At 49.2% G+C, this 21,624-nt stretch overlaps 7 protein-coding genes across 7 annotated transcripts; 4 read left to right on the forward strand and 3 right to left on the reverse strand.

The window, feature by feature from the left end:
• Positions 1-53: 53 nt before the first annotated feature.
• Positions 54-1,537, reverse strand: N7516_004849 (uncharacterized protein; the record flags this gene model as incomplete). The annotated part of the gene is made up of 2 exons (XM_057217569.1): positions 54-919; positions 970-1,537. The coding sequence occupies 2 exons, from the start codon at positions 1,535-1,537 to the stop codon at positions 54-56; spliced, it is 1,434 nt and encodes a 477-aa protein (XP_057079452.1).
• A 309-nt stretch (positions 1,538-1,846) lies between these two features.
• On the forward strand, positions 1,847-4,304 carry N7516_004850 (GTPase-activating protein GYP6; the record flags this gene model as incomplete). The annotated part of the gene is made up of 6 exons (XM_057217570.1): positions 1,847-1,869; positions 1,920-2,025; positions 2,091-2,249; positions 2,327-2,844; positions 2,899-3,041; positions 3,100-4,304. The coding sequence occupies 6 exons, from the start codon at positions 1,847-1,849 to the stop codon at positions 4,302-4,304; spliced, it is 2,154 nt and encodes a 717-aa protein (XP_057079453.1).
• A 1,061-nt stretch (positions 4,305-5,365) lies between these two features.
• Positions 5,366-9,313, forward strand: N7516_004851 (serine/threonine-protein kinase; the record flags this gene model as incomplete). The annotated part of the gene is made up of 4 exons (XM_057217571.1): positions 5,366-5,390; positions 5,769-5,913; positions 5,975-8,940; positions 8,995-9,313. 4 exons carry the CDS (start codon positions 5,366-5,368, stop codon positions 9,261-9,263), a joined length of 3,405 nt encoding a protein of 1,134 aa, XP_057079454.1. The 3' UTR covers positions 9,264-9,313.
• Positions 9,314-10,952: 1,639 nt separating this feature from the next.
• Positions 10,953-13,163, forward strand: N7516_004852 (F-box domain protein; the record flags this gene model as incomplete). Its single annotated transcript, XM_057217572.1, has 1 exon — positions 10,953-13,163. One exon carries the CDS (start codon positions 10,953-10,955, stop codon positions 13,161-13,163), a length of 2,211 nt encoding a protein of 736 aa, XP_057079455.1.
• A 1,167-nt stretch (positions 13,164-14,330) lies between these two features.
• N7516_004853 (uncharacterized protein) lies at positions 14,331-15,974 on the reverse strand (the record flags this gene model as incomplete). The annotated part of the gene is made up of 1 exon (XM_057217573.1): positions 14,331-15,974. One exon carries the CDS (start codon positions 15,972-15,974, stop codon positions 14,331-14,333), a length of 1,644 nt encoding a protein of 547 aa, XP_057079456.1.
• Positions 15,975-17,076: 1,102 nt separating this feature from the next.
• On the reverse strand, positions 17,077-18,119 carry N7516_004854 (Efg1 domain-containing protein; the record flags this gene model as incomplete). The annotated part of the gene is made up of 2 exons (XM_057217574.1): positions 17,077-17,636; positions 17,702-18,119. The coding sequence occupies 2 exons, from the start codon at positions 18,117-18,119 to the stop codon at positions 17,077-17,079; spliced, it is 978 nt and encodes a 325-aa protein (XP_057079457.1).
• Positions 18,120-18,395: 276 nt separating this feature from the next.
• Positions 18,396-21,474, forward strand: N7516_004855 (uncharacterized protein; the record flags this gene model as incomplete). The annotated part of the gene is made up of 4 exons (XM_057217575.1): positions 18,396-18,945; positions 18,998-19,999; positions 20,052-20,144; positions 20,198-21,474. The coding sequence occupies 4 exons, from the start codon at positions 18,396-18,398 to the stop codon at positions 21,472-21,474; spliced, it is 2,922 nt and encodes a 973-aa protein (XP_057079458.1).
• Between the last annotated feature and the right edge of the window lie 150 nt (positions 21,475-21,624).

A 21,624-nucleotide genomic window follows, 5' to 3' on the forward strand; every position in this document is an offset into this window, starting at 1 on the left:
TGCGTACTTCATTTTTCTTTTTCTATATACAACATTATTATGTAACATAGCTTTCAACGCTGCCCAAGCAAATTTCGATTCCTCTCCCAAAATTGCCTGCATGCCGTGTGACCCCAATGTTCAGTCCACCACTCCCCGAAGCTATCTTGAACACTTGATTCGTCGACTCTTAACACCCGCTCGTCTCTCTTAAGCGAACAAAGTGCACACGGATGGGAGGCTTTCAGTGCCCCCTGGTCCGCCCGCGCCGTAATAACCTTGAGCCCACTAGGATCTGGGACCGTAGGGATCGGCCGCTGGCCTGCCGCTTGTAGAACAGCATTGAAAATCACCGCCCGTTCACGCCAAATAGTAAGCACATCAACGGCATCTTGTTCTTCTTTGATGTTCTCTTGCTTGTTCACGCTGTTAAGTTTCATACCACCGGCTTTTCCGGAACGGGCAGGGCCGATTCGCATGCTCTGACTAAGGATCGTATCACGTTTCCACCGGAGACTTCGCCCTGCAATTACACGGGCGGCCGATTGAAGTACATTGTGAATACTTAAGGCTGTCGTTGAAATGGTGCTTGAAGATGATGACGGTGGAGCCGAGGATCGCAGCTGGGATTTTGCGAGTACCGCCTCTTTCTGAAGATTCTCAAACACGTCTAAGAATAACTCGAGAAGGACTGATGGCGGCGGGATGTTTGTTGGACGGACGATGGCTGCGGGGGGTGTGGCCCCAGAAACAGAGCTACTAGGAGCTGGGCTAGGGACTGTCGGTGGTGAGATGGATTTGGATTTGGACACAGCCTCCACACTAGGCCCATCTGAAAAGTCACCCCAGTCGTCGAAGGCATCGTCATCCCAGGTTGATGCAGGCGGCTTATTGGGTTTGACAGGCGGTTTTGCAGGTGCTTTTGTTCCCTTTTTGGGGACTTTGGGGGAGGTTGGCTAGCAGGTGCATCGGCGTAATCGCCCCAGTCACCAAACGAATCATCTTCCCATGCCGCCTGATGTTGGTCATTACTAGGTCCGAGGTTTTGGTTCCTTTGGGCAATTTTTGACGCATGTTTCACAACTGGTGTCGAGTCTTGCATTGAGAGTGAATCTAGCAAGTCAATCGTTTTGGAAACCTGTGGAGCATCCTGCCGAGGCTCTTGATTTGACAATGTGGCTGTCGTTGATTGTTGAAGAGTTGTCGATTGTGCATGTTGAGTGTTTAAATCGGGGCCCTCGAATTCACCCCAGTCGTCTGCATCACTTGCTGGTGTGTCGAATGCTGCATCAAATAATACATCGCTATGTGGATTCAAGGGAAGGTTAAATTCCTGACCAGGGCCATGCCATGGAGCTGCTGGAGCTGCAAATTGACTGACTGTTTCCGAGGTCGGATTGGGACGTTTGTTGTGCTGCACACTTCCCGATGACCCGAAGAAATCGATATTCTCGTCGTCATCGAAGAATGAGTTTTTTTGGCATTGCGATGGCTGCTGTCTGGAATTATTGTCTGGGGCAGGCGTCTGACCAAACTCTGCTAACAGGTCTGCGGACATTTTGAATGTCCACGGTTTGTCATGAAACTGTGAAAGGAGACATAAAGTGCAACGGTACAGCAATGCACTTAGTGTCTGCAGGGGCGGCAACACTAGATCGAATATGCCGATGCCAACCACAATCTGTATTGTTTTAAATGTGCAAACTTCACAATCCGAACTCAACCGTACTCCGGTTGAGTATGTTGTATGTTGTATATCACAGTGGAATGTCGCAATGGCGGCGGAGTAGCGCGAGATAAGGCACGGGCGGTCTACTATCGCCCGCATCCCCTCATCTTCTAAGGTTCTCCCCGTCATCCCCTAGCAATGAGAACCATTGAGGAGACTAGGTACTTCCCCCAATTTATCCGCAATTTATCACTTGTACTGACCCTCGCAGAAAGAGATGGGACGTCCTATTCTCCGACAACGATACACCTTCCGACCTTCGAGCAGCTTTGCAATCCGAGCAAGGAGGAAACCTGTGCAATGACGGACTGAGGTCGGTTTGTTGGAAGGTACTGTTGACCTCATAACGCGAGATGGGGATATATGCTGATTCTTCTTGCAGGCTTTTCTACTTTTCGACGGGTTGGATAAAAACGAATGGGCGCCTAAGCTCGAAGAATCCCGGGATGCCTATCGCGCGCTGCGAGATCATTTCTTGAAATATATCGAACACCCGGACGATTTAGAGTCGACTGTTGATCCGCTGGCGGATGATGAGCAGGTACTTAAATCAACATCTCAATGTGCTTCGCCCAGCTTGAAGAATACTCATGTCTAACTAATTCTTGTTGGAATAAGTCCCCTTGGCAAACACTCCGACACGATGAGACGCTCCGTACCGAGATCCTCCAAGATGTCGATCGATGCTTGCAGGAAAACTACTTTTTCCAAGAGCCCGACACGAAATCCAAGCTGACTGATATCCTGTTCATCTACTCGAAGCTCAATCCAGACGTCGGCTATAGACAAGGAATGCACGAACTACTTGCGCCTATTCTCTGGGCAGTAGATCGAGACTCGGTGAAGCCACACCCCGGAGGACATGATGCGAACAAGGACAAAAGTGAGGGGTTGATGCTAGATCTTCTTGATGCACAATTCGTGGAACATGATTCATTTACGCTGTTTCTCTCTGTCATGCAGACGGCCCGCATATACTATGAACACGGCGAGACGCGGTCGGCAAATGGCCAGATGGACGTCATTCCGATAGTTGATCGGTGTCATTATCTTCATAAGGAAGCTTTGGCGGTTATCGATCATGAGCTCGCTGAGCACCTGGAAGCTGTGGACGTATTACCGCAAATTTTCTTAACGTAAGTTGCGTTCGGACACCCATCCATCTTCTGCTGTACTAACTCACTGAAAAGCCGCTGGATGCGCCTTCTAGTTGGGCGAGAATTTCCATTTGACGATGTGCTGACGATGTGGGATTTACTCTTTGCCCATGGACTACGATCTGATCTGGTTGATTTCACGTGCATTGCAATGCTGCTTAGAATTCGTTGGCAATGTTGGTCGACCTGCTTAATTCTTCATCGTATCTTATTTTCCTGACATGCATCATTTAGTGCTTACGGCCGACTATACAACCGCCTTAACATTATTACTTCGCTACCCTTCGCCCCAGCCACACACACCTCAGACTTTTGTGCACGATGCACTATATCTGGAACAGAACCCTACCGCCGATCGAGGCAGTTTCATCATATCGAAATATTCAGGTAGACCGCCCGATTCGAAATTTCACAACCCTCCTGGTACACGGCCTACGAGGAAAGCCTTCCTTTGGGAAGACTTCAAGAAACGCAGTGAAAGCAACTCCCCTGCTGGATCATCAGCCCGAAACAGCCCTAAAAGTCTCGAATCTCTTTTCCAAGACGTATCCCAGGGAATTCAACGTCGAACGGAGATATGGGGCGTAGCCAAGGCTGTTCGAGGCGCCGTGACAGAAGCCAGGAAAAATATGCAGACAATGCATTTTGAACCAAATATGCGCCCTGGCTCTTCGAGGCCTGTTTCTGCAGCATCAGCCTCGGACATACAATCGACTGCGGCCTCCGCCAGACTGGAAACAAAGATCAATCTACTTGAGCAAAGGAACCAGGCTTTGGCGACGATTTTACGCGAGGCATTGAACGATCTTGACTCGAAGCTGGCAAATATCAAGGATCTCGATTCTGATACAAACATCGCAGTGAAACAGGCTCTGGTCAAAGCTGAGAGTGTCCAGGTCTGCCTCGGAGACTCCTCCATACCAGTAGATCCCCCTCTTGACCCCCGTGTAGATGTCGAATTAAACGAACCGGACGAGTTACAAGAGACAGTCACGCCAACAGTGGGCAAAGAAGGCAATATTGTGGCGAACGAGAGTCAATCCCGAACAATAAATCCCGCCAAAGCGAATACGACCGGGCCGAAAGCCGCGAGTGGAACCAATTCTATCCTAGACACGGCAAGTCGGACGAACAGTGACAGGAAGAAGGAGAGTGCACGGGCAATACCTTCGCGATCAACTGTGCGACCTTCTATGACGGATTCGGGATTCTCATGGATGCTTGGCGGTGGTCGGAACCTGTCGGGCTTCGTTAGCTCGACATCGCCGCCGCCGGAGCAGACTCGACATCTCGACCAAACCCGAGGGAAGCCCAAACCCAATGCCTTGTTCGGATTGAGCGGAGATGACAATCCAGGGACCGATTCTGAGCATAGTGAATTGGCGCTGCACAGCCTTCGGGGCTCTCGGGACCCTCTGTCAGGGACCGGCCCACCATGATACTTTGCCGACTTTGCCAGTGTCACTGCTTGCGTATACACTGGGGGATACATCCTCTGGGTCCAAGCTAGTCCCACTTCTTATCTCCTATTAGGCTGCATTATTATCATTGTCCCGTATGGAAATTGGCTGCAGATACTCATGCCACAAACGAGGCATCTGTTTGATATGATCTAATTTTCTATACAACATAACGGTTTTCTGCCTCCATTTACACGATGTGAAACAGTCTTCCAACTTTATAGAAAGTAAGTAGCCACTGGTGTCCTAATCCTACATAAAGCGCTCGGATCTATTTGAGAAAGCCACTTTGCATCATCTCGAGATTTTACGGAAATATCTTGGCTATAACTGACTTGCTGCATTGACCGAGCGGGGTAATACTCTTCAAGTATTCATGTGGTAGCTTGGTGGTTCTATTTGAAGATATAGTATTGTATATCATTTCTATCTTGTATAGATCTGATTCTACCAGTCTTTTTAACAGTAGATTTCTCCGTCACATGGGATAGCAATATGTTGATCACCTGAGCTAAATAAAGCAAATCATCTGTTCAAGGGAGAATGTTTTGTATTTTTATTTTCATTTTTTTCTTTGCAAGGAGAAAATGGCCGTTAGATATAAACAATATAACCATATACAAAAAGATATAAAAATACCCAAAACGTTATTACATCACGGAAGGGGGGGGCCAGTTTCCTTTTTCTCGCATTTTCCTTCTCCCCACTCTCTTCCCCGCTGCTGTTTCTCTTTTTTCTTCTCCCCCCTTGAATCCTTTTACCTCGACCTCATCTGCTTGTCCTTCACCTTTTGCGTGCCCAGCCGCGACGCCACATATGCCGCCTGAGACCCTACGAGGCAGCTGCCCGCCCAACCCCCGTCCAAGTTGCGAATGACCGGCCCATACATGTCGCATACCCCAGCTACATTCACGAGTGCTCGCCTCGATTGAGCCTCGTACTTTTCTTTGTTTTCCATCTGATCATTTGAATTCGAAGTTGAGCATAACAACCGAAACCCAAAAAAGAGAGACAATAGAGAGAGAAGAGAGACCTCGGGGATGGGGTCGGCTTACAACCATGATGGTCAGTCATGCGCATATGTTTTTTTTTTCTTCTTTCTTTTCATGTTGACGTTCAGTCTTTGTTTCACATTCCATGGGCCTTGAGGAACTAGTGGAGGTGAGGACAGGCTATGGTGCTGTTCAGAGTGAGCTTATGGCTCATTGAGCACCCGAAAAGAAACATTGGAAGGGTTTGGAGCAACCAGGGCGCGAATTGGTTCTTTCCCAAGTGATCACGGTCATCCGCTAGCACATGCTCCGAGATGCATCTGATCGCGGAGACCAACCGTCTGATCATTCGGAAGCATCACATTTCCTTGAAAGGCCCGTGGAATGGAAACTTCGAGACGTGCCGATTAAGTTGATAATAAGCTAGGTGAATCATGCTGATCAAACTTAGGCGAGCCGAGCCCTCTTTCGTCGCCGTTAGGATCCCTCTCTGAGTCGCCCGAATCCGAGTCCGGACTGCACAACCTTTCTTTACGGACAGATCACCTCAGGAGCTCGGCGGGTAGTGTTTCTTCGGGATATGACCCTCTTTCCAGGTCAGCGACAATATTCATTCTAATTTCTAACACATCCTTAACAATTTTTGCATCTCAACAGATCTCCATTGTTCGAGAACGACCATGGAATTGGTCCATCCGGGCTAGACCGCATACGCCAAAACCAACCTTCGCGAGTACTGACCCTTCCAAATATGTCTACCTCGTCGCTATCGCTAGCTCCCATTCCTAGCCAGCGGCCCGCTCCCTCTCCCCGCTCTCGCTCATCTTCCCGAGCGCATCCCAGTCACTTGTCGAGCCGAAGTTTTACGGATTTAGAAGATCTACACCGGTTTCCGCTCGAGTCGCTACACTCCTTTTCCTTCGCCCAACAGTCCGAGGAATTTCTCCACAGTCGTCAGAACATTCTCAAAAGATCTATTGATTTCATGCGCGACCGGATGGGATGGGCCGCAACCAATGCCGCGATCGCCAACGCACAAGCAAACGCCAGTGGGGATACGGAGATGCAAGGTATGATGGAGCTTTTGGCCCGAGCAAATATGCTCGAAACCCAGGAAACCCACATCCAAGGCCGTGGACCCATCACAGGACCCGCAGAGATTAATAGCGACAACGTCTTTGAGAGGGCCTTCTCAGATGGCGATTCATCCCCGGCCAGCACCCGAGACGGCGCCCAGGATTCCACCACATCGGGGTCACATCCCTCCGAAAGCTCCCAAATGTTGAGCCCGGTGCCTAGCGATCGTATCTCCAACCAACGGAGGGACCTGGTCTCTGCACCTACATCCAGGCGCGTAAGCTTAAAACGTACATACACGGACCTATGCTCTGTCTCTATTAGGAGCAAGCTGATGGAAACTCTAGCACAACCATACACCTCTTCTGCGGATTCTTTCGCCCCGCTTACCGCCTCGACTGCTGGATTGGGATTCCAGATCCCCGCCCTCCACGCGCATAGCAGCAAATGGACCCCGGCTTCCCAGGCCGTGTTCAGGACCGAGGCCAAGGAACCATGGACCATTCTGGCCGCTAATGATCTGTCATGTCTCATCTTTGGTGTTCTTCAATCCGAAGTTCGCCATCTCAGCATCCTGGAGGTTGTACAGAAGGAGCACCGGGAATGGCTCAAGGACAAACTTGGAGATCCGAGCACTGATGCCGCTGCCCGCATGCCACTTCAACCCGAAAGAGCTAACATCTCCGCCGTCAACCCCAAATTTCGAGGTCTTGGGAATGGAGTGACAGCACAACTTCTCAGCAAACCATCTTCACGAGAAAAGTCCCGGAGAGCGCAGACCGATGACGGATATGGCTCCAGCACGAGAAACCCCCGAAACAACAACCACCCGGCCAATAAATCACGCGGAGTCTTGCTATGCGGTGATGTGGTTCCGATTCAAAAGCGCAACGGGTCACGGGGGTCCGCTAGCGTCTGGGTTATGGAAAAGCGTGGTGGTCTGATCTGGGTCATGGAAGAGATCACAGAGAATGTTGCGTCCATACAGTGTGACGATTCATGGAACGTCGTGGGTGCCAAAGGTGAAGTTGAAAAAATATGGGGCCCATCGGTCGTTCAAAAGGGCCAGTCGATCACCGACCTTTTACCCTGTTTGCCATCGGAATCTCTTGAGACATCCCTCGAGAAGGGATTGGCTAAAATCGTGGACCTAAAGCACTTTGCCGCCCGCACCGCTGCTGGCGTTTGTATTCCTGTCGCTGTTGGAAAGGGAGAAGGAGATCGCACTCTTCAAGTCTCCAGCTTTCCTCATGTCGCAGGCATGATGGTGCTCTCGTCCTCCTCATTGAACGTGATCAGCTCCAACTCCGTGTTCTCTTCAGTCCTATTCGGTCAAGAAACACCAGAGGGACTCCACATCACTGAGCTTGTGCCCGATTTCGATGAAATTCTAGATGTTTTGACCGAGGAGGACAATGTGCCACTGGTTGATGGTATTGTCGTACCCGAGCACAGCTTCCGACGGGCACGGACACTTTCTATTCTCCGCGATGGAAAAGCAAATGCCGCCTCTGTGTTTACAGAGCCAAGTGGCTTGCTTGCCAAGCATCGGGATGGCTCAACCATTGTCGTGGACATTCAACTGCGTGTGGTTAAGAGCGGCACCTTCTTCTCGAAGGATAAGACAGAGAAAAGCAGCGATCGCAGCAGCGACTCTGATGACAGCGATGATACCATTGCAGTCACAGAGTTGGTCTACGCATTGTGGATAACCTACTCGAGACAGCTCCATGCTGCTGGGCCTGCTGCTGGCATCTCGCCATCATCTGTACCAAGTTCTAAACCTACCTCGCCCACACATGACCCTGATTCAGATCGCCCGTCGGACGCAGGTGCTGATACCCGGACTGCGGAAAACCGCAAGGCTTCTGTAGAGATCAAAACCCCGACATCAACACTCAGTCAACAACTCAGTGAGGCTGCGTCTGAGCCTCTTGCCGCCCGTGCCGCGCAGCCCGTCCCTCCGGTTTTGGCTGCTAATGTGAAGAACGACCCTCCGGCGAAACGAACGATCAACGACTATGTGATTCTCGAGGAGATGGGACAAGGAGCCTACGGCCAAGTCAAACTAGCACGTTCAAAGAAGCATCCTACTAAGAAGATGGTGCTGAAGTTTGTTACGAAGAAGCGGATCCTGGTGGATACGTGGACTCGTGATCGGCGACTGGGTACTGTGCCACTAGAGATCCACGTTCTGGACTTCCTGCGGCGGGATGGGCTCAAGCACCCAAACATTGTGGAGATGGAAGGTTTCTTCGAAGACGATATCAATTATTACATTGAAATGACCCCTCACGGGCTGCCGGGGATGGACCTGTTCGATTACATCGAGCTCAAGGCCAACATGGACGAGTCGGAGTGCCGAAACATCTTCAAACAGGTTGCGGGCGCCATTAATCATTTACACACCAAAGCACTGGTTGTTCATCGAGACATCAAGGATGAGAATGTGGTTCTTGATGGAGAAGGACGGATCAAGTTGATCGACTTTGGGAGTGCGGCCTATATCAAAAACGGACCCTTTGACGTCTTTGTGGGAACAATTGGTGAGTTTCTTTTGTCTCTTTCATGGAAGGTAACATGCTGACTATATGTATTAGATTATGCCGCCCCCGAGGTCTTACAGGGCAGGTCGTATCGAGGCAAGGAACAGGACATCTGGGCTCTCGGCATTCTCCTTTACACCATTGTCTACAAAGAGAACCCGTTCTACAACGTTGATGAGATCCTTGACCACCCGCTCCGCATTCCCTTCCTTCCGTTCTCGGAAGATTGCATTGACCTCATCCGCACGATGCTCGATCGCGACGTTGACAACCGACTCACCATTACTGAAGTCCTTGAACATCCTTGGATGGTGGGGGCTTGAACCAAAACATTTGAATCCCTTCTCATACCACTCTTCCTTCTCCCTCCGCCTTTTATTAAAAAAAAAAAACAAAACAAAAAATAACGCGATACCCCACAAAGTTGATTATGTTTTGATGATGGATGCAAAATTTTCCAGGGAACTGGGTATCATTTCGGGGCCGGTGTGGAGCGAGTGTCTGTTTTCTTCTAACCTAGGATCACGTTGATGGATGATGATTATGAACATCAACGTATGATTTGTCTTATTTTTTTTTACCTGGGCTTATTTTATCAAGTTTTTTTTTTTTTTTTTCACATCCCTTTTTCATGGCATTTTGATTTTGCGACACATTTGCATATCTTTTTATGTGACCTAGAGAACCCCAAGAGGGCAGACATCATATAGATTGCGGCTTTGAGCGAATTGCGGGGTAACATTTAGCGTACGGTTCCAGTGTTTTTTTTTTGTACTTGGCAAAAACCCAGGGCAATCTATTATGGGGGCAATCTCCACTTCATATGCCAAGCCAAGAACCTTGGAAGTTGGACATCTCCAATTTGATACAAATACATTTGTAACATCTGTAGGAGTGTTGTACTGAAATTCAGTGTTCTTGAGAGTAAACCAAAATACTGTAAACAGTGGAGAAAATAGCTATCGTCATATGGTATGAGCATGTTCCATTCCATATGGCGTGTTTTTTTTATAGTTAGGTATTTTCTTTTTTAATCCTCGTACCGTGGGTTAGTGTGTCCCCCGCATATGGCCCCACCAGCGAAAATAGAAAAGGCGAAAATGAAATCGGACGGTTTGCCTCTCAGGAACAAATCGCCTCGGTGTGTCCCTGGATCGTGGCCTTTAAGTGGGTTCTGGTTCTGAGGTCAAATTTGTCGGTCTGTTCTTTTTGTCCGAGGCGTCCGTCGAGTGTGGGCTTTGGTCTCACATCAGATGGGTCTGTGCCATGCCACTGGTATCGTACGTAGAGATCAGTACACTATACACAATGTACTGCAGAGTTACCCAAGAAGAAGATAGAAAATAATAAGAACATGGTATTTGAAAAGTACATTTGAAAAGTACATGTATGTAGTTATATACCGGTGCCTAGGTAATAGGTGGGGACCGATAAGCAGATAACGCAGAGGGGGAAGTACTTGCGTAGTACAACGTCTCATATGTGATGGTTGGGTCAATACCAGGTTTAATAGATGTATCGCATTCCCTTCTCTGCATTCCGCCATTTCTTGTTTCTCTTTGCATATCTCTCTCTCTCTCTCTCTCTCCCTTTTTCAACTTCCCCCCCCAATATCCTCTATTCTTCTACTCGGCCTTTTCGGTTCTCTCGGTTTTCTGTACGGCATCTTTGCCGAAACCTGTTCCACGGTTCTTTGGCCGTGGACCCCGAGAGAACAATAACGGACAACGTGATTTCCCCACCTGACATTCTGATCACTCCATCTCTCTATTTCCTCTATCCCTCAAAGCGCTGATCAATATCCAAAAGACCGGTCATCGCTGAAATCTAGCACTATGCTCATCTAAGAGCTTCCGGTGACTGCGCGCCCGTCGCTCTATCCATTTCCACTATCCTTCGTCGTTCTTATTGCTCGTGTGATACCTCCGTACCGTGCCGACACCCGTCGGAAGGCGTGACAAGATAGCAGTGGGCCAGAGAATAAGTGATACAGGCTAAACCAAGTCGCCAAAATGACCTCCCAAGTATCCGATGAGATCCTACCCTCTCCGGGTAGTATCTCTCCGAACAGCCCGATCAATTCGGCAGGCCAGATCCCATTAGAGCAACCGCCAAAACTCAAGGGTCGTCAGAAGTTATTGCAGAGTCTCCAACGCATGTCATCTAGCCCGACATTGACCCGACGCGGCCGCTCCTCATCGACCACTAGTTACCGCCGTGACCATAAAGCTTCTTATTCTTGTGTTTCGCTATCTTCACCTTCCTACTCGCCCTGTCTAGGCAATGGAAGTTCCTCCCAGCTCTATGGCGGCCTCAATCCTCGGCCTGCTACTCCCGGATGTTCGAACTCTCCCGGCGAGCCCCAGGGCACAAACGCTCGCATTCGATTGATGGACACCGATGGCCCTGGTTTCACTACGCCTCGCACCGTGCCTTTGCCCTTCGATGTGAGGCCAGCTTCGCTTGGATCACCACATACCGCGATGCCGATGGGAGTGAAGTTCGAGGAGGTCACCCTTCCAGAATCCCAACCGGCCAAGACTCTTGATTTTTGGGGCGATATGCCACAAGAGCTTAAGATGGAGATCTTCCAATACCTCGCTCCGCAAGAAATTGTCCGCTGCTCCGCTGTGTCCAAGACGTGGAATGAGATGTGCTACAACGGACAATTGTGGTCTAAGGTTGATACCACCGAGTACTACTCTAAGATCCCGAGTGATGTTTTGGTCAAGCTTATCACTTGTGGCGGTCCGTTTGTCCGAGACCTCAATCTCAGAGGCTGCGTTCAAATGCGCGAGAAATGGTCATCGGATGGAGAGCGCATTTCAGATCTATGTCGGAATGTGGTCAACTTTTCGCTTGAGGGTTGTCGTATTGGCAAGGCATCCATCTACTCTTTCCTCCTGCGTAATCCCCGTTTGGAATCCATCAATCTCTCGGGTCTGTCCAGTGTCACAAACTCGGCTATGAAGGTCATTGCACGATCTTGTCCGCAACTCGAGACATTGAATGTTTCTTGGTGCAATAATGTCGATACCACTGGTCTTCTTCGGATTGTCCAGTCCTGTGAGCGATTGAAGGATCTTAGGGCCAGTGAAATCCGTGGGTTTAAAGATGAGAAATTCACTCTGGCTTTGTTCGAGCGCAATACTTTGGATCGCTTGATTATGAGTCGTACCGATCTGACCGATCAGAGCCTGAAAATACTGATTCACGGAAAAAGCCCCAATATTGATATCCTGACCGATCGGCCTATCGTCCCACCTCGAAAATTCCGTCATTTGGACCTTCACCATTGCCCTGAAGTGAGCGACGATGGATTGAAAAGCCTGGCCTATAACGTCCCAGATTTGGAAGGCCTGCAAGTTTCCCAGTGCTCCGAGCTGACCGATGAATCTGTCATGGACGTCGTTCGCACGACACCAAACCTGTCGCATTTGGAACTGGAGGATTTGGAGAACTTGACGAACCGCACCCTGGTGCAGCTGGCTGAATCCCCATGTGCCCAAAATTTGGAACACTTGAACATCAGCTACTGCGAGAGTCTCAGCGACACAGGAATGCTCCGAGTAATGAAGAACTGTCCAAACCTCCGATCCGTCGAAATGGACAACACCAGAGTGTCAGATCTGACGCTGATGGAAGCCAGCTTCCGTGTCCGCCGCCGCGGATACAACGACGAGGTCCCCAAAGTCGGACTACGACTCATGATATTCGACTGCGCCAACGTCACCTGGGCAGGGGTCCGGGAAGTCCTCTCCAGCAACGCATACATCCCGCGCGCCTCCCGCAAACCCGTTTCAACTGTGGTGACGGTGACACAAACATCAGATGCCGGCTCCTCCCCGGCGACAAGCACCTTCGTCACTCCAGCCTCCTCCCCTTCGCCGTCACCAGCACCAACCTACCCCAACGAAATCATCCAGCTCAAATGTTTCTACGGCTGGCAGATGACCGTCGATGAACACACGAAACGTGTCCTGCGCGGCGATCTCGCTGCTGCATCCCGGCTGGACCGGAAATGGGCCGAATACATGGTCGCCACTGAAGAGGCTGGTGCTGCTGGTGCTGGTGCTCGCCGACGTCGACGTCGTGCCCGTGAAGCTGAGCGTCTGTACAATGAAGACGAAGACGAGAACGATGCTTACGGCGTGGGCGCTATCTCTGCTCTTGGCGGGAGACGCAGACGAGCCCAGAGCGGTGGTGGCTGCACTGTCATGTAAAGTAAATGCCTGCGGCTTTTTCTTTCCATTCGGTGTGTTCTGGGCACACCTGAAATTCGAACTAGACGCAAGACGTTGCTCGAGTCTGCTAGCGCAGGATCGCTAGTATCTCAAATGGATGCTATGCTGGATGCCAACCATTTGATATTGAAGATTATCCAATGGTCATTTTCAACTTGATATGAATTACGCACGTTATGATTTTCTTTTCTGGCTTGCCCAATACAACACTTTCTTTCGCGTTTGCTTTTTTGGGCCCTCTATCTCTCTATCTACCACCTATCGTCACATCTACTTGTCTTCGCCTCTCTCCTCGTTTTTAGCTATGGCGCCAAATTCCAAGAATGGGCTTTCTTTCCTGCATGTTCTATGAGATTTTTATATGTTCACATCTTTCACCAAATCGAGATGTTAGCTCTAGTATATGTATCTAGAGGGGTTATTGGCGAGATGATTGGCGTTTTGGGGGGATTTTCCCTATCAGTTTGTCTTCCTGGGCTTCTCAATTTGAATTCATGCCGCATGTCGGGCTTCTCTTATGACACTCTACACTCTCACGTCAATTCCAAGGCATGTCCTCTAGGTGGACAGTCGGCCTAGGACGATATTAGCGCTGTTATAGGTAAGAATACTCCACTGTGTTTTTGGATGCACTTTAGGACAACCTGTCACGAAATATAGAATGGCTAAAAAGCACCTTGTTTAGTATACAATGTCTGTATGGCTAGAATTGCTTATTTAATGAATCATTAGCATGAACCAAGGACCTCTTGACTTATTTTGCAAGATAGTATTTGTTCTTCAATAACCTGTTTACATCCCGTGAACCCGATTCTCTTGTATCTTATAGAAACCTGCATGGTGAGGGTTTCAAAGAAACCCAGTAGCCAGATGAGGAGAATCCTCTTCGAGAGCAGCAGAAAAGACCATTAATATCGTAAGAATAACTGCAAAGCACGGTGATCAACTGCATGTCACTGGCAATAATATGCAAAGAAACATATCGCAAGAGGGAAATATGAAGATAAAAGAAAGGTACAACCCCCCAAACTGGTGCCATAAACCCGGAATTTCAATAAAAAGAAAAGAAAGGTAACCCTTGGGATCCATCATCTCCCTTCTGACATCCCATAGAAATGAAAAATGAAGTCGATCTCATTTCTCACCCTATTTCGCATTTCTTTTTGGGCTTCCGGTTTCAAGGTGCATCCCCCCTTCCTGCACATGAGCCCCCGCTGGTGCTTGACTCTTGTGGACTTCGGTTTCATCCACACCACCTTCAGTAAGCACTGCCTCCTCAGACCTGACACAAACTGTCGTGTGACTCAACTTCTCAATGCCGGGTTGTTCGGGTGCGAGTTGCTCCACCTTGGACGGGTCAGTGGTATGAAGGTTTGCAGAAGATGCATCAGTCACTGCTTGCTCAGTTTCGTGGTTTTCAGTCATCGGTTGCACGTCACTAGGTTCAGCTGTCTCAACGGTTTGGATCGTGGTCTCTGGAAGAGGGATAATAGTCGTGCTGGTCTGTTCGGGGATGGGCGTCTGGATGGATTCTTTCATTGGGTGTTCGATATCCATACCCAACCCGAGCTCAGTGTCCACAGTGTTATCGGAAAGCACAGGTTGTTTTTCCTCGTGTTCTGAAGGGGCGGTTTCGGTGTCTTTCGGGGCCTCTTCCTTGGCCTCTCCCTTGGCCTCTTCCTTGACATCGTCCGGGATCTTCTCTGTGACCTGCCCTGGACCATGCGCTGGAACCTCAACTGGGCTGACAATATCCACATCCACGTCAACTTGGGACGCTGACTGAGCAATCATGGATTGATTGCCACTGCAAGCAATTCCATTACTCTTTCCAGTGGGTTCTTCCACCTCAGTATCGTCATCTGAGTCCGTTTGCTCATCTAGCTCGCCATCCTCGTTCATCAGCTGGTTGCTGTATGGCCTAGAGAGAGCGTCATAGTCAAAATCTTTGATACCATGACTGGTGAAGAATCCCCTCGGCATGGTAGTCGGCTTCACTCCACGCCTCATAGGTCCACAACGAACGTTGTAACCCCAGACTTTCCACAGAGGGCAGATCTCAATCCCGTCAACTTCTGGATTCGGAAGAACCGCACAGAGATGGTGGTCAGCAGCCACAAAATCGCGCGTCCAGGTCTTGCTCCTGTACTGCAATTCACTCTCGATACCACTAGGCTTGTGTGTTGTCATCTGGCGGGTGATAGCGTGAGGAGCCTTCACGGCAGAATCAGGTGCGATGACTGCCCCAATAGACCAGATCGGGCTGGATTGCATGACATCCCTTGTTTTCTCGTGGAGCAGCCAGCCGATGCTGTTCGCGTTGTCGCGTCCACAGAGGATGTAATAGCCTTTGTAGACTGGGAAGAAAGGCAAGCCGTGAGCCCAGATAATGGGAGCCGGCCCCGATGATACGCGTTGAGGGTTGATGTGGCCCATGGGGTCGAAATCGTATGGGTATAGTCGTGCTCGGTGGCGCGCGTTCATGAACTTGGTTGCCAGATAAACTAATTCATCTGACAGTCGGTTGTTGGGTGGAGGGAAGTCCCATTGGCCGCTTTCCTCGTTGAATTGCACATCCAGGACCAGTTTCAGTTGTGCCCCTTCTTCCTTTGTGGTTGGGTTCCTTCCGTAGCCGTCTTTGGGGGTCCACACTACGTCGGGATTGGACTTTAGATGGTTGGCGAGGGCTTTGGAGCAGCGGTCTCGAAAGACCTTTTGCTGCTCAATGAACTCGGCTTCATCTGAAGGGTGGCATGCCATTTTGGCTTCTTGGGGTGCGGATGTAGACATCTTGGCTTGATTGGATGGATTGTGTAGTTGATTGAAGAATCCGTGCTTGGTTTGTCAAGAGCTCAGATGACTAGACGTATATCTGGTGGATCAAAGTTGCATTGATAGATAGTTGAACGGTATCAAAGCTCGAATTGTTGCAGAAGTTCAAAGTATGCAGAAGTCTGGGCTATAGATATAGGAGTCAGCGAATATGAAGTTGCAGTTTGTGACAAGATAGATCGTAAGGTGAACATGAGCACAATATAAGAATGGAGATTGAAGTAGCAAAGGGATCATTCATCGATACCTTACCTGCAGTGAGAAGTGAGATCACAACGGAATGGTAAAGGGGATGAAAGTTGTGAAAGTTGTGAAAAAAAAGACGAGCAAAGCAAAGTAGATGTGTAGATGATAGAGGGTATGGATTAACGCAGAGAAGCCGGATGTGCAAAGAAGCACATGTGATGGTAGGTAGAGATAGAAGTGAAAGTTAGATCTGGGCAGCAAAGAATTTAGGTGTTGATCTGATGTTCGCAGTTGAAATCAGATAGTAAATGTGAAAGGTTGGTGTGGTTAGCCCTAGCTTTGGAGTCAATGCTTCAAAGTAGCATAGATCAATGTGATGAAGGTTCGGATAGTCGAGAATAGCAGATGTAAAAGCAAGGTAAAGGTTAGAGGGTAGGAGTAAGTGTAGAAAAGAGAGTTGACAAGAGAGTTGACGAAGTGAATGAAGTATGTAGTCAAATTAGAGAACGATGTACTCGATTTATACCATATACCGTTGGAGGACTACTGCTATGAAGGGGGAAAAGCAGAAGACTCGTTGTTTATTCAATCTATCAAATCAGGTTTTATATGCCCTGCATAAGTACGCCGGACTAACTTATAGGTAACAAATAGTGCTATACAGCAAAAACGAGTTTCTGTGTTCCGCCTAACAACCTAGATGAACAACATCATCAGCATCGTAGGTATGCAGGTGGAGAACCCGTTTATTATTCGGTGGAGCTTTGGACAGACAGTGTCATTTGGCTGTATTGCAATAGAATATATAAAATGCTAGAGTGGATATCAAGACAAATAAGACATGAACGAATTCTGCATCGAACGTATGAATTGGTTATTCAAAGAAACCACCATCGCTATCATCCTGGTCCTCCGCATTGGCTGGTTCTGATGCCTCGTGTTTCTTGGGAGCCCGCTCGCTGCGTGCAGCTTTCTCCTTCTTGCTGCTCTTCTTGTCACCTTTGGAAACATGCTTCTCTTTCTGTTGCTCTCCCTTCTTGCTCTTCTCCGTGTGGGTATCTGTAACTGTAGTTGTGCCAGAAGACGAAGCTTGGATCTTCTCTCCATTAGCATTGATGTGCAGCTTTCCTTCACGAAGAAGGTCCAGTGTCTTTTCTTCCATGCACTTCTCAACGACAGACCACATCGGGGGCTTGGCGTCGTTGGATTTGGTTTCCTGTGTTTGCAATTCTGACTTTGGGTCTGTTGCATCGGGTTTTCCACTGGGGTAGATTGAAATGTATTTCTCGGTGAGAGGATAGTAGATCGTGTAGTTCAGGTTCACCTGGCATGTGTGGATTTTCGCCGCAAGACGAGCCTTTTGTTTCGGATCAAGGTCTTCGTCCTTCTCCCGGCGAGTAAGTCGGTTGAGTTCTTTGGTGGCAGTTTTGCGGTCTATTCAATAACAACAAGGTACGTTAGCGAGGACTCAAGAACTTGTAGACTTATCGGCCACATACCAAGGAATCGGACAAAGTGATATTTCTTGATCAATGATGACCTTTCTCTGCGTGTAGTTTCGTCCGCAAGATCTTGCTCATACCCGGCAAGGGCGCGTTCCTGCAAAATGCGAGCATCGGCAGACAAATCCATTTTGTTGAGTAGTCGCTTCGCATCGCGAATTCGCTTTTTGAGGTCGTTGATCGACGGGTATTCCTTTTCGGGTTTGGGAGCAAATTTGTCCTTGTATTTCCGGGTCACTTTGGGCTTCGATGTATCGCCTTTGCTGCCGTAGTCCTCGAATTGGACTTGATCATCTGCTTTGTCTGCCTTGCGATGCACCTTTTTGCGGGCCGGGGGAACATCCTCTGACCCATCCCTGGTCTTCCTCTTTGAGGGAGCTGCCCGATCGCGGTGGTTTCTGGTATCTGTAGACATGCTTGTTGGTCTAACAGAAAAGGAAAAGGAAAAAAAAGAAGTCGAAGCTACAGCAAAAACGATAAGAAAAAAAGATATCGGCGGATTTATCGGCCCGTCCCCCCCAGATTGGCGCCCAACCAATGAGCATCTCCGTTGATCATCATCACCGCGGCCCTCTCTCGTCGCATTGATTTGATTTACTCCAATTGCCCGCTTGAATTTGTCTATCTGGCAGTTCGGATTTATCCATGTCATCCAGTCAATTACTGAACCACGCTTAGTAAAAGGGCCAGCATGGAATCCGCCATTCGCTGGTCCCCGACCTCGTCGGCCGCTGAACAACGCTTCCTGTCAGTCGACGTCACAGGGAAATCATTTCGTCTGTGTAGGGTGACTGGGTTTGACGGCAAAAATTTACGCCATGAAGTGCTATCCACCTTGACTAACGTGCCTGGTTTTCGCGCATTTGACTGGTCTACTTCAAATGAGAACCTGATCGCCGTGGGTCAGTCATCTGGAGAGGCCACCATCCTACGCCTCGATGGGGATGCCAAGGAGTCTCTTTCATTCCCAGTCCGCAACCAACGGTACTGTAATGCAGTTGCATTTAGTACACACGGTCTTGTGGCGTCGGGCCTCGATCGCGTTCGGAACGACTTTTGCTTGAACATTTGGGATGTCAACCAACGACTCAGTCCCGCTGGTGGAAGCAAAGGATTCACTGAGCCCTTGCGGAAGCTCGCCAGCTCAGAGCCTATCACCAGCATCAAGTTTTTCAGAAACCAGCCTGACACGGTCGTAACTGGTGTCAAAGGCCAGTTTGTTCGAATCTATGATCTGAGAGGTCTGTCTTTCCTGGCTTTATATCTACAAAAGCATAACTGATTTTGTAATAGAGGGACCTGGAAATCCATCATTACAATTTCCCACTCGGTGTGTTCATAATCTGGCTATTGACTGGCTTGATGAGAACTATATTGCGTCTTGCATTCCATCAAATGAAAGCACTATCTCCGTGTGGGACCGTCGCGTTGGATCTCGACTGACATCTCCATCAATGGGCGCTTCTGCCAGTGTCCCGGACTCAGGTAACTCGACGCCTGCTTTGGAACTCAAGAATGTTTTCCATCCGAAGTCCTCCATCTGGAGCTTGCGCTTCTCAAGGACGAATCGAGGCAATCTTTCTGCGCTGTCCAGCAGCGGTCATTTCAAAAATTACGATATTGCTAAAGACTACTTACCGGAGGAGTATCGCTCTTCAATAGACGAGACTCTTGGTCAGGGATCTTACAGAAATTACCCAGAATCGGTATACACTAAGCACGTCCGGGACATTTGCGTACCCTTTGATACCCCGGCTCGTGGCTACGAAGAAAAGGACCGGGTTGTTTCATTTGATTCCCTGAATCTTAGCTTGTCTCTTCAACCGAGTGCTATCGCACTCGACGGCAATGGACAACCCCAGATCATCACCGTGCGACCCCCCTGCGCACCAATTGATTTATCTTCACGGAGTGTATTAGCTTATGGCATCTCCTCGGGTGACTCGGATGTGCGATCGATTCACCCACTGTCTGAGCATATTTCACCCATCTCAGACCTGATCGGGAACATTAGGTCGCGCGTCTGTTTGACCTCGCAAGAGCATGGGGCAAATTCAAATGGTCAGCTGTTCGTATCAAAGAGTCTTGATTTCGAGCCTGTCCCAAGCCATGAGAACCGGGAACGCGCCATGGCTCTCGGGGTGACAGGTGTCCCTCTTACTGCGAAGGAAGCGCTCACTCTATCCACAATTAATCAGTCCCGGTGCAAAGAGGGTTATCTGTTCGATGAGGCTCGAAACCGAAATGTGGCCTCTGATGATCAAGCCCTGCAAGACTTCTGGGGCTGGATTGAACGTGAGTTTTTTCTTCCTTGGGGTCACAACCACATACTTAATACATTTTCTAGGTGCTCGAACCGAGTCTTCTGGGACCTCAATGGTTGTCAATGGCTTAGACCTGAATTATCTAGGTGTGAGCAATGTTTGGAATAATGAAATAGGTTTGTTTCTTTACTTTGTCATGAAGTCTTTCTCAAAGCTAATGTTAGAACAGGCCATGGCTTGGAACAACGTTGTATCAGCGCCAAGAAAGATGATGCTAAAACAGTTGCGGATGCAGTGGCAACTTTGGCAATCCAGTTGAACCTCCCCGAGACAACAGGTTGTGACACAGATTTTCCCGATCATCGCCGACTCTGCCTTCGCCTTTGTGGTGCTACGCAATCATACCGTGAGCTGGAGGAGTCAGTGAAAACGTTATCTGGCGAAGACCAGCATACTAAAGCTGCTGCATTGGCTGTATTCCAAGATGAGCCTAAGCTGGCTTACCTAGGACTTCGAAGCAACAACCCCACCCAAGCTCATAAATTGCTGGCCATGGCGATCGCCGGTGCCTCCAAGGGAGACAATGACACGGACTGGGAGGAAACATGTGCGGAAATCGCGAAGGAACTCACTGACCCATACGCCCGGGCGATCCTAGCCCTCGTGAGCAAAGGCGACTGGAATGCAGTTATCAAGGAAACCACACTACCTCTGAAATATCGCGTGGAGGTCGCGCTACGCTGGCTTCCAGATGACGAACTAACTGAGTATCTGAAGGAAGCCACAAGCCAAGCAATTGACCTAGGCGATATCGAAGGAGTCGTGCTCACGGGGTTGGGTCATCTGGCCATGGGTCTATTCCAATCGTATATTGAGAAATTCAATGATGTTCAAACTCCCGTGCTAGCAATGAGCCATACCGTGCCGCGGCTTGTTAGCAACCAAAAACACGTTGTCCGGTTTGAGGCCTGGCGCGAGACCTATCGGCGACAAATGAACTCCTGGAAACTCCAACTCGAGCGAGCCCGATTCGACGTCGGCTCTCGTCGTTTCGCTGTAACTGCGGATGGTCGCAAACTCATGCCGCCACCGCCCCAGCAAGTCAGCCTCACCTGTAACTACTGCACGAGTCCGCTCACTCAGCACGACGCTTCCTCCCAGAACTCCCCATCTACTAAGAGTGTCGAAAATGTTCATCCCACTGCCGGGAACCCACTGGCACCCACAGTCATGTCTGGGACTGTGTGTCCACGGTGTGGTCGACATATGCCACGCTGCGGCGTCTGCACCTTGTGGCTGGGCTCGCCAGACCCAATGTCACGGGCTAGTATTGCTGCGGATGCTGAGGCTGGTTCTCGTAAGCCTACTGAGACTGAGGTGATGCGGCGGTTTGTGGTATTCTGTATCCATTGCAACCATGGATTCCATGCAAATCATGCCAGCGACTGGTTTAAGCGGCATAAGATCTGTCCTGTAGCAGAGTGTAACTGCATCTGTGATCGGTGATGGTCTTGCTAATTTGCATTGCCCCTTCTGAGCCATGGACTAGATGGCCTGTCTTTCTGCGACATTCTATACCCAATTAAGTCGATTTATATGAGAACAAGAATAGTCGGCTGCTTATGCGGCCTTGTGTCTTTTTTTAGATGCTCTTTT

The sequence above is a fragment of the Penicillium verrucosum genome (assembly GCF_028828655.1).
Source record: "Penicillium verrucosum strain IBT 35672 chromosome Unknown utg000001l_segment0_segment0, whole genome shotgun sequence".
NCBI lineage: Eukaryota > Fungi > Ascomycota > Eurotiomycetes > Eurotiales > Aspergillaceae > Penicillium > Penicillium verrucosum.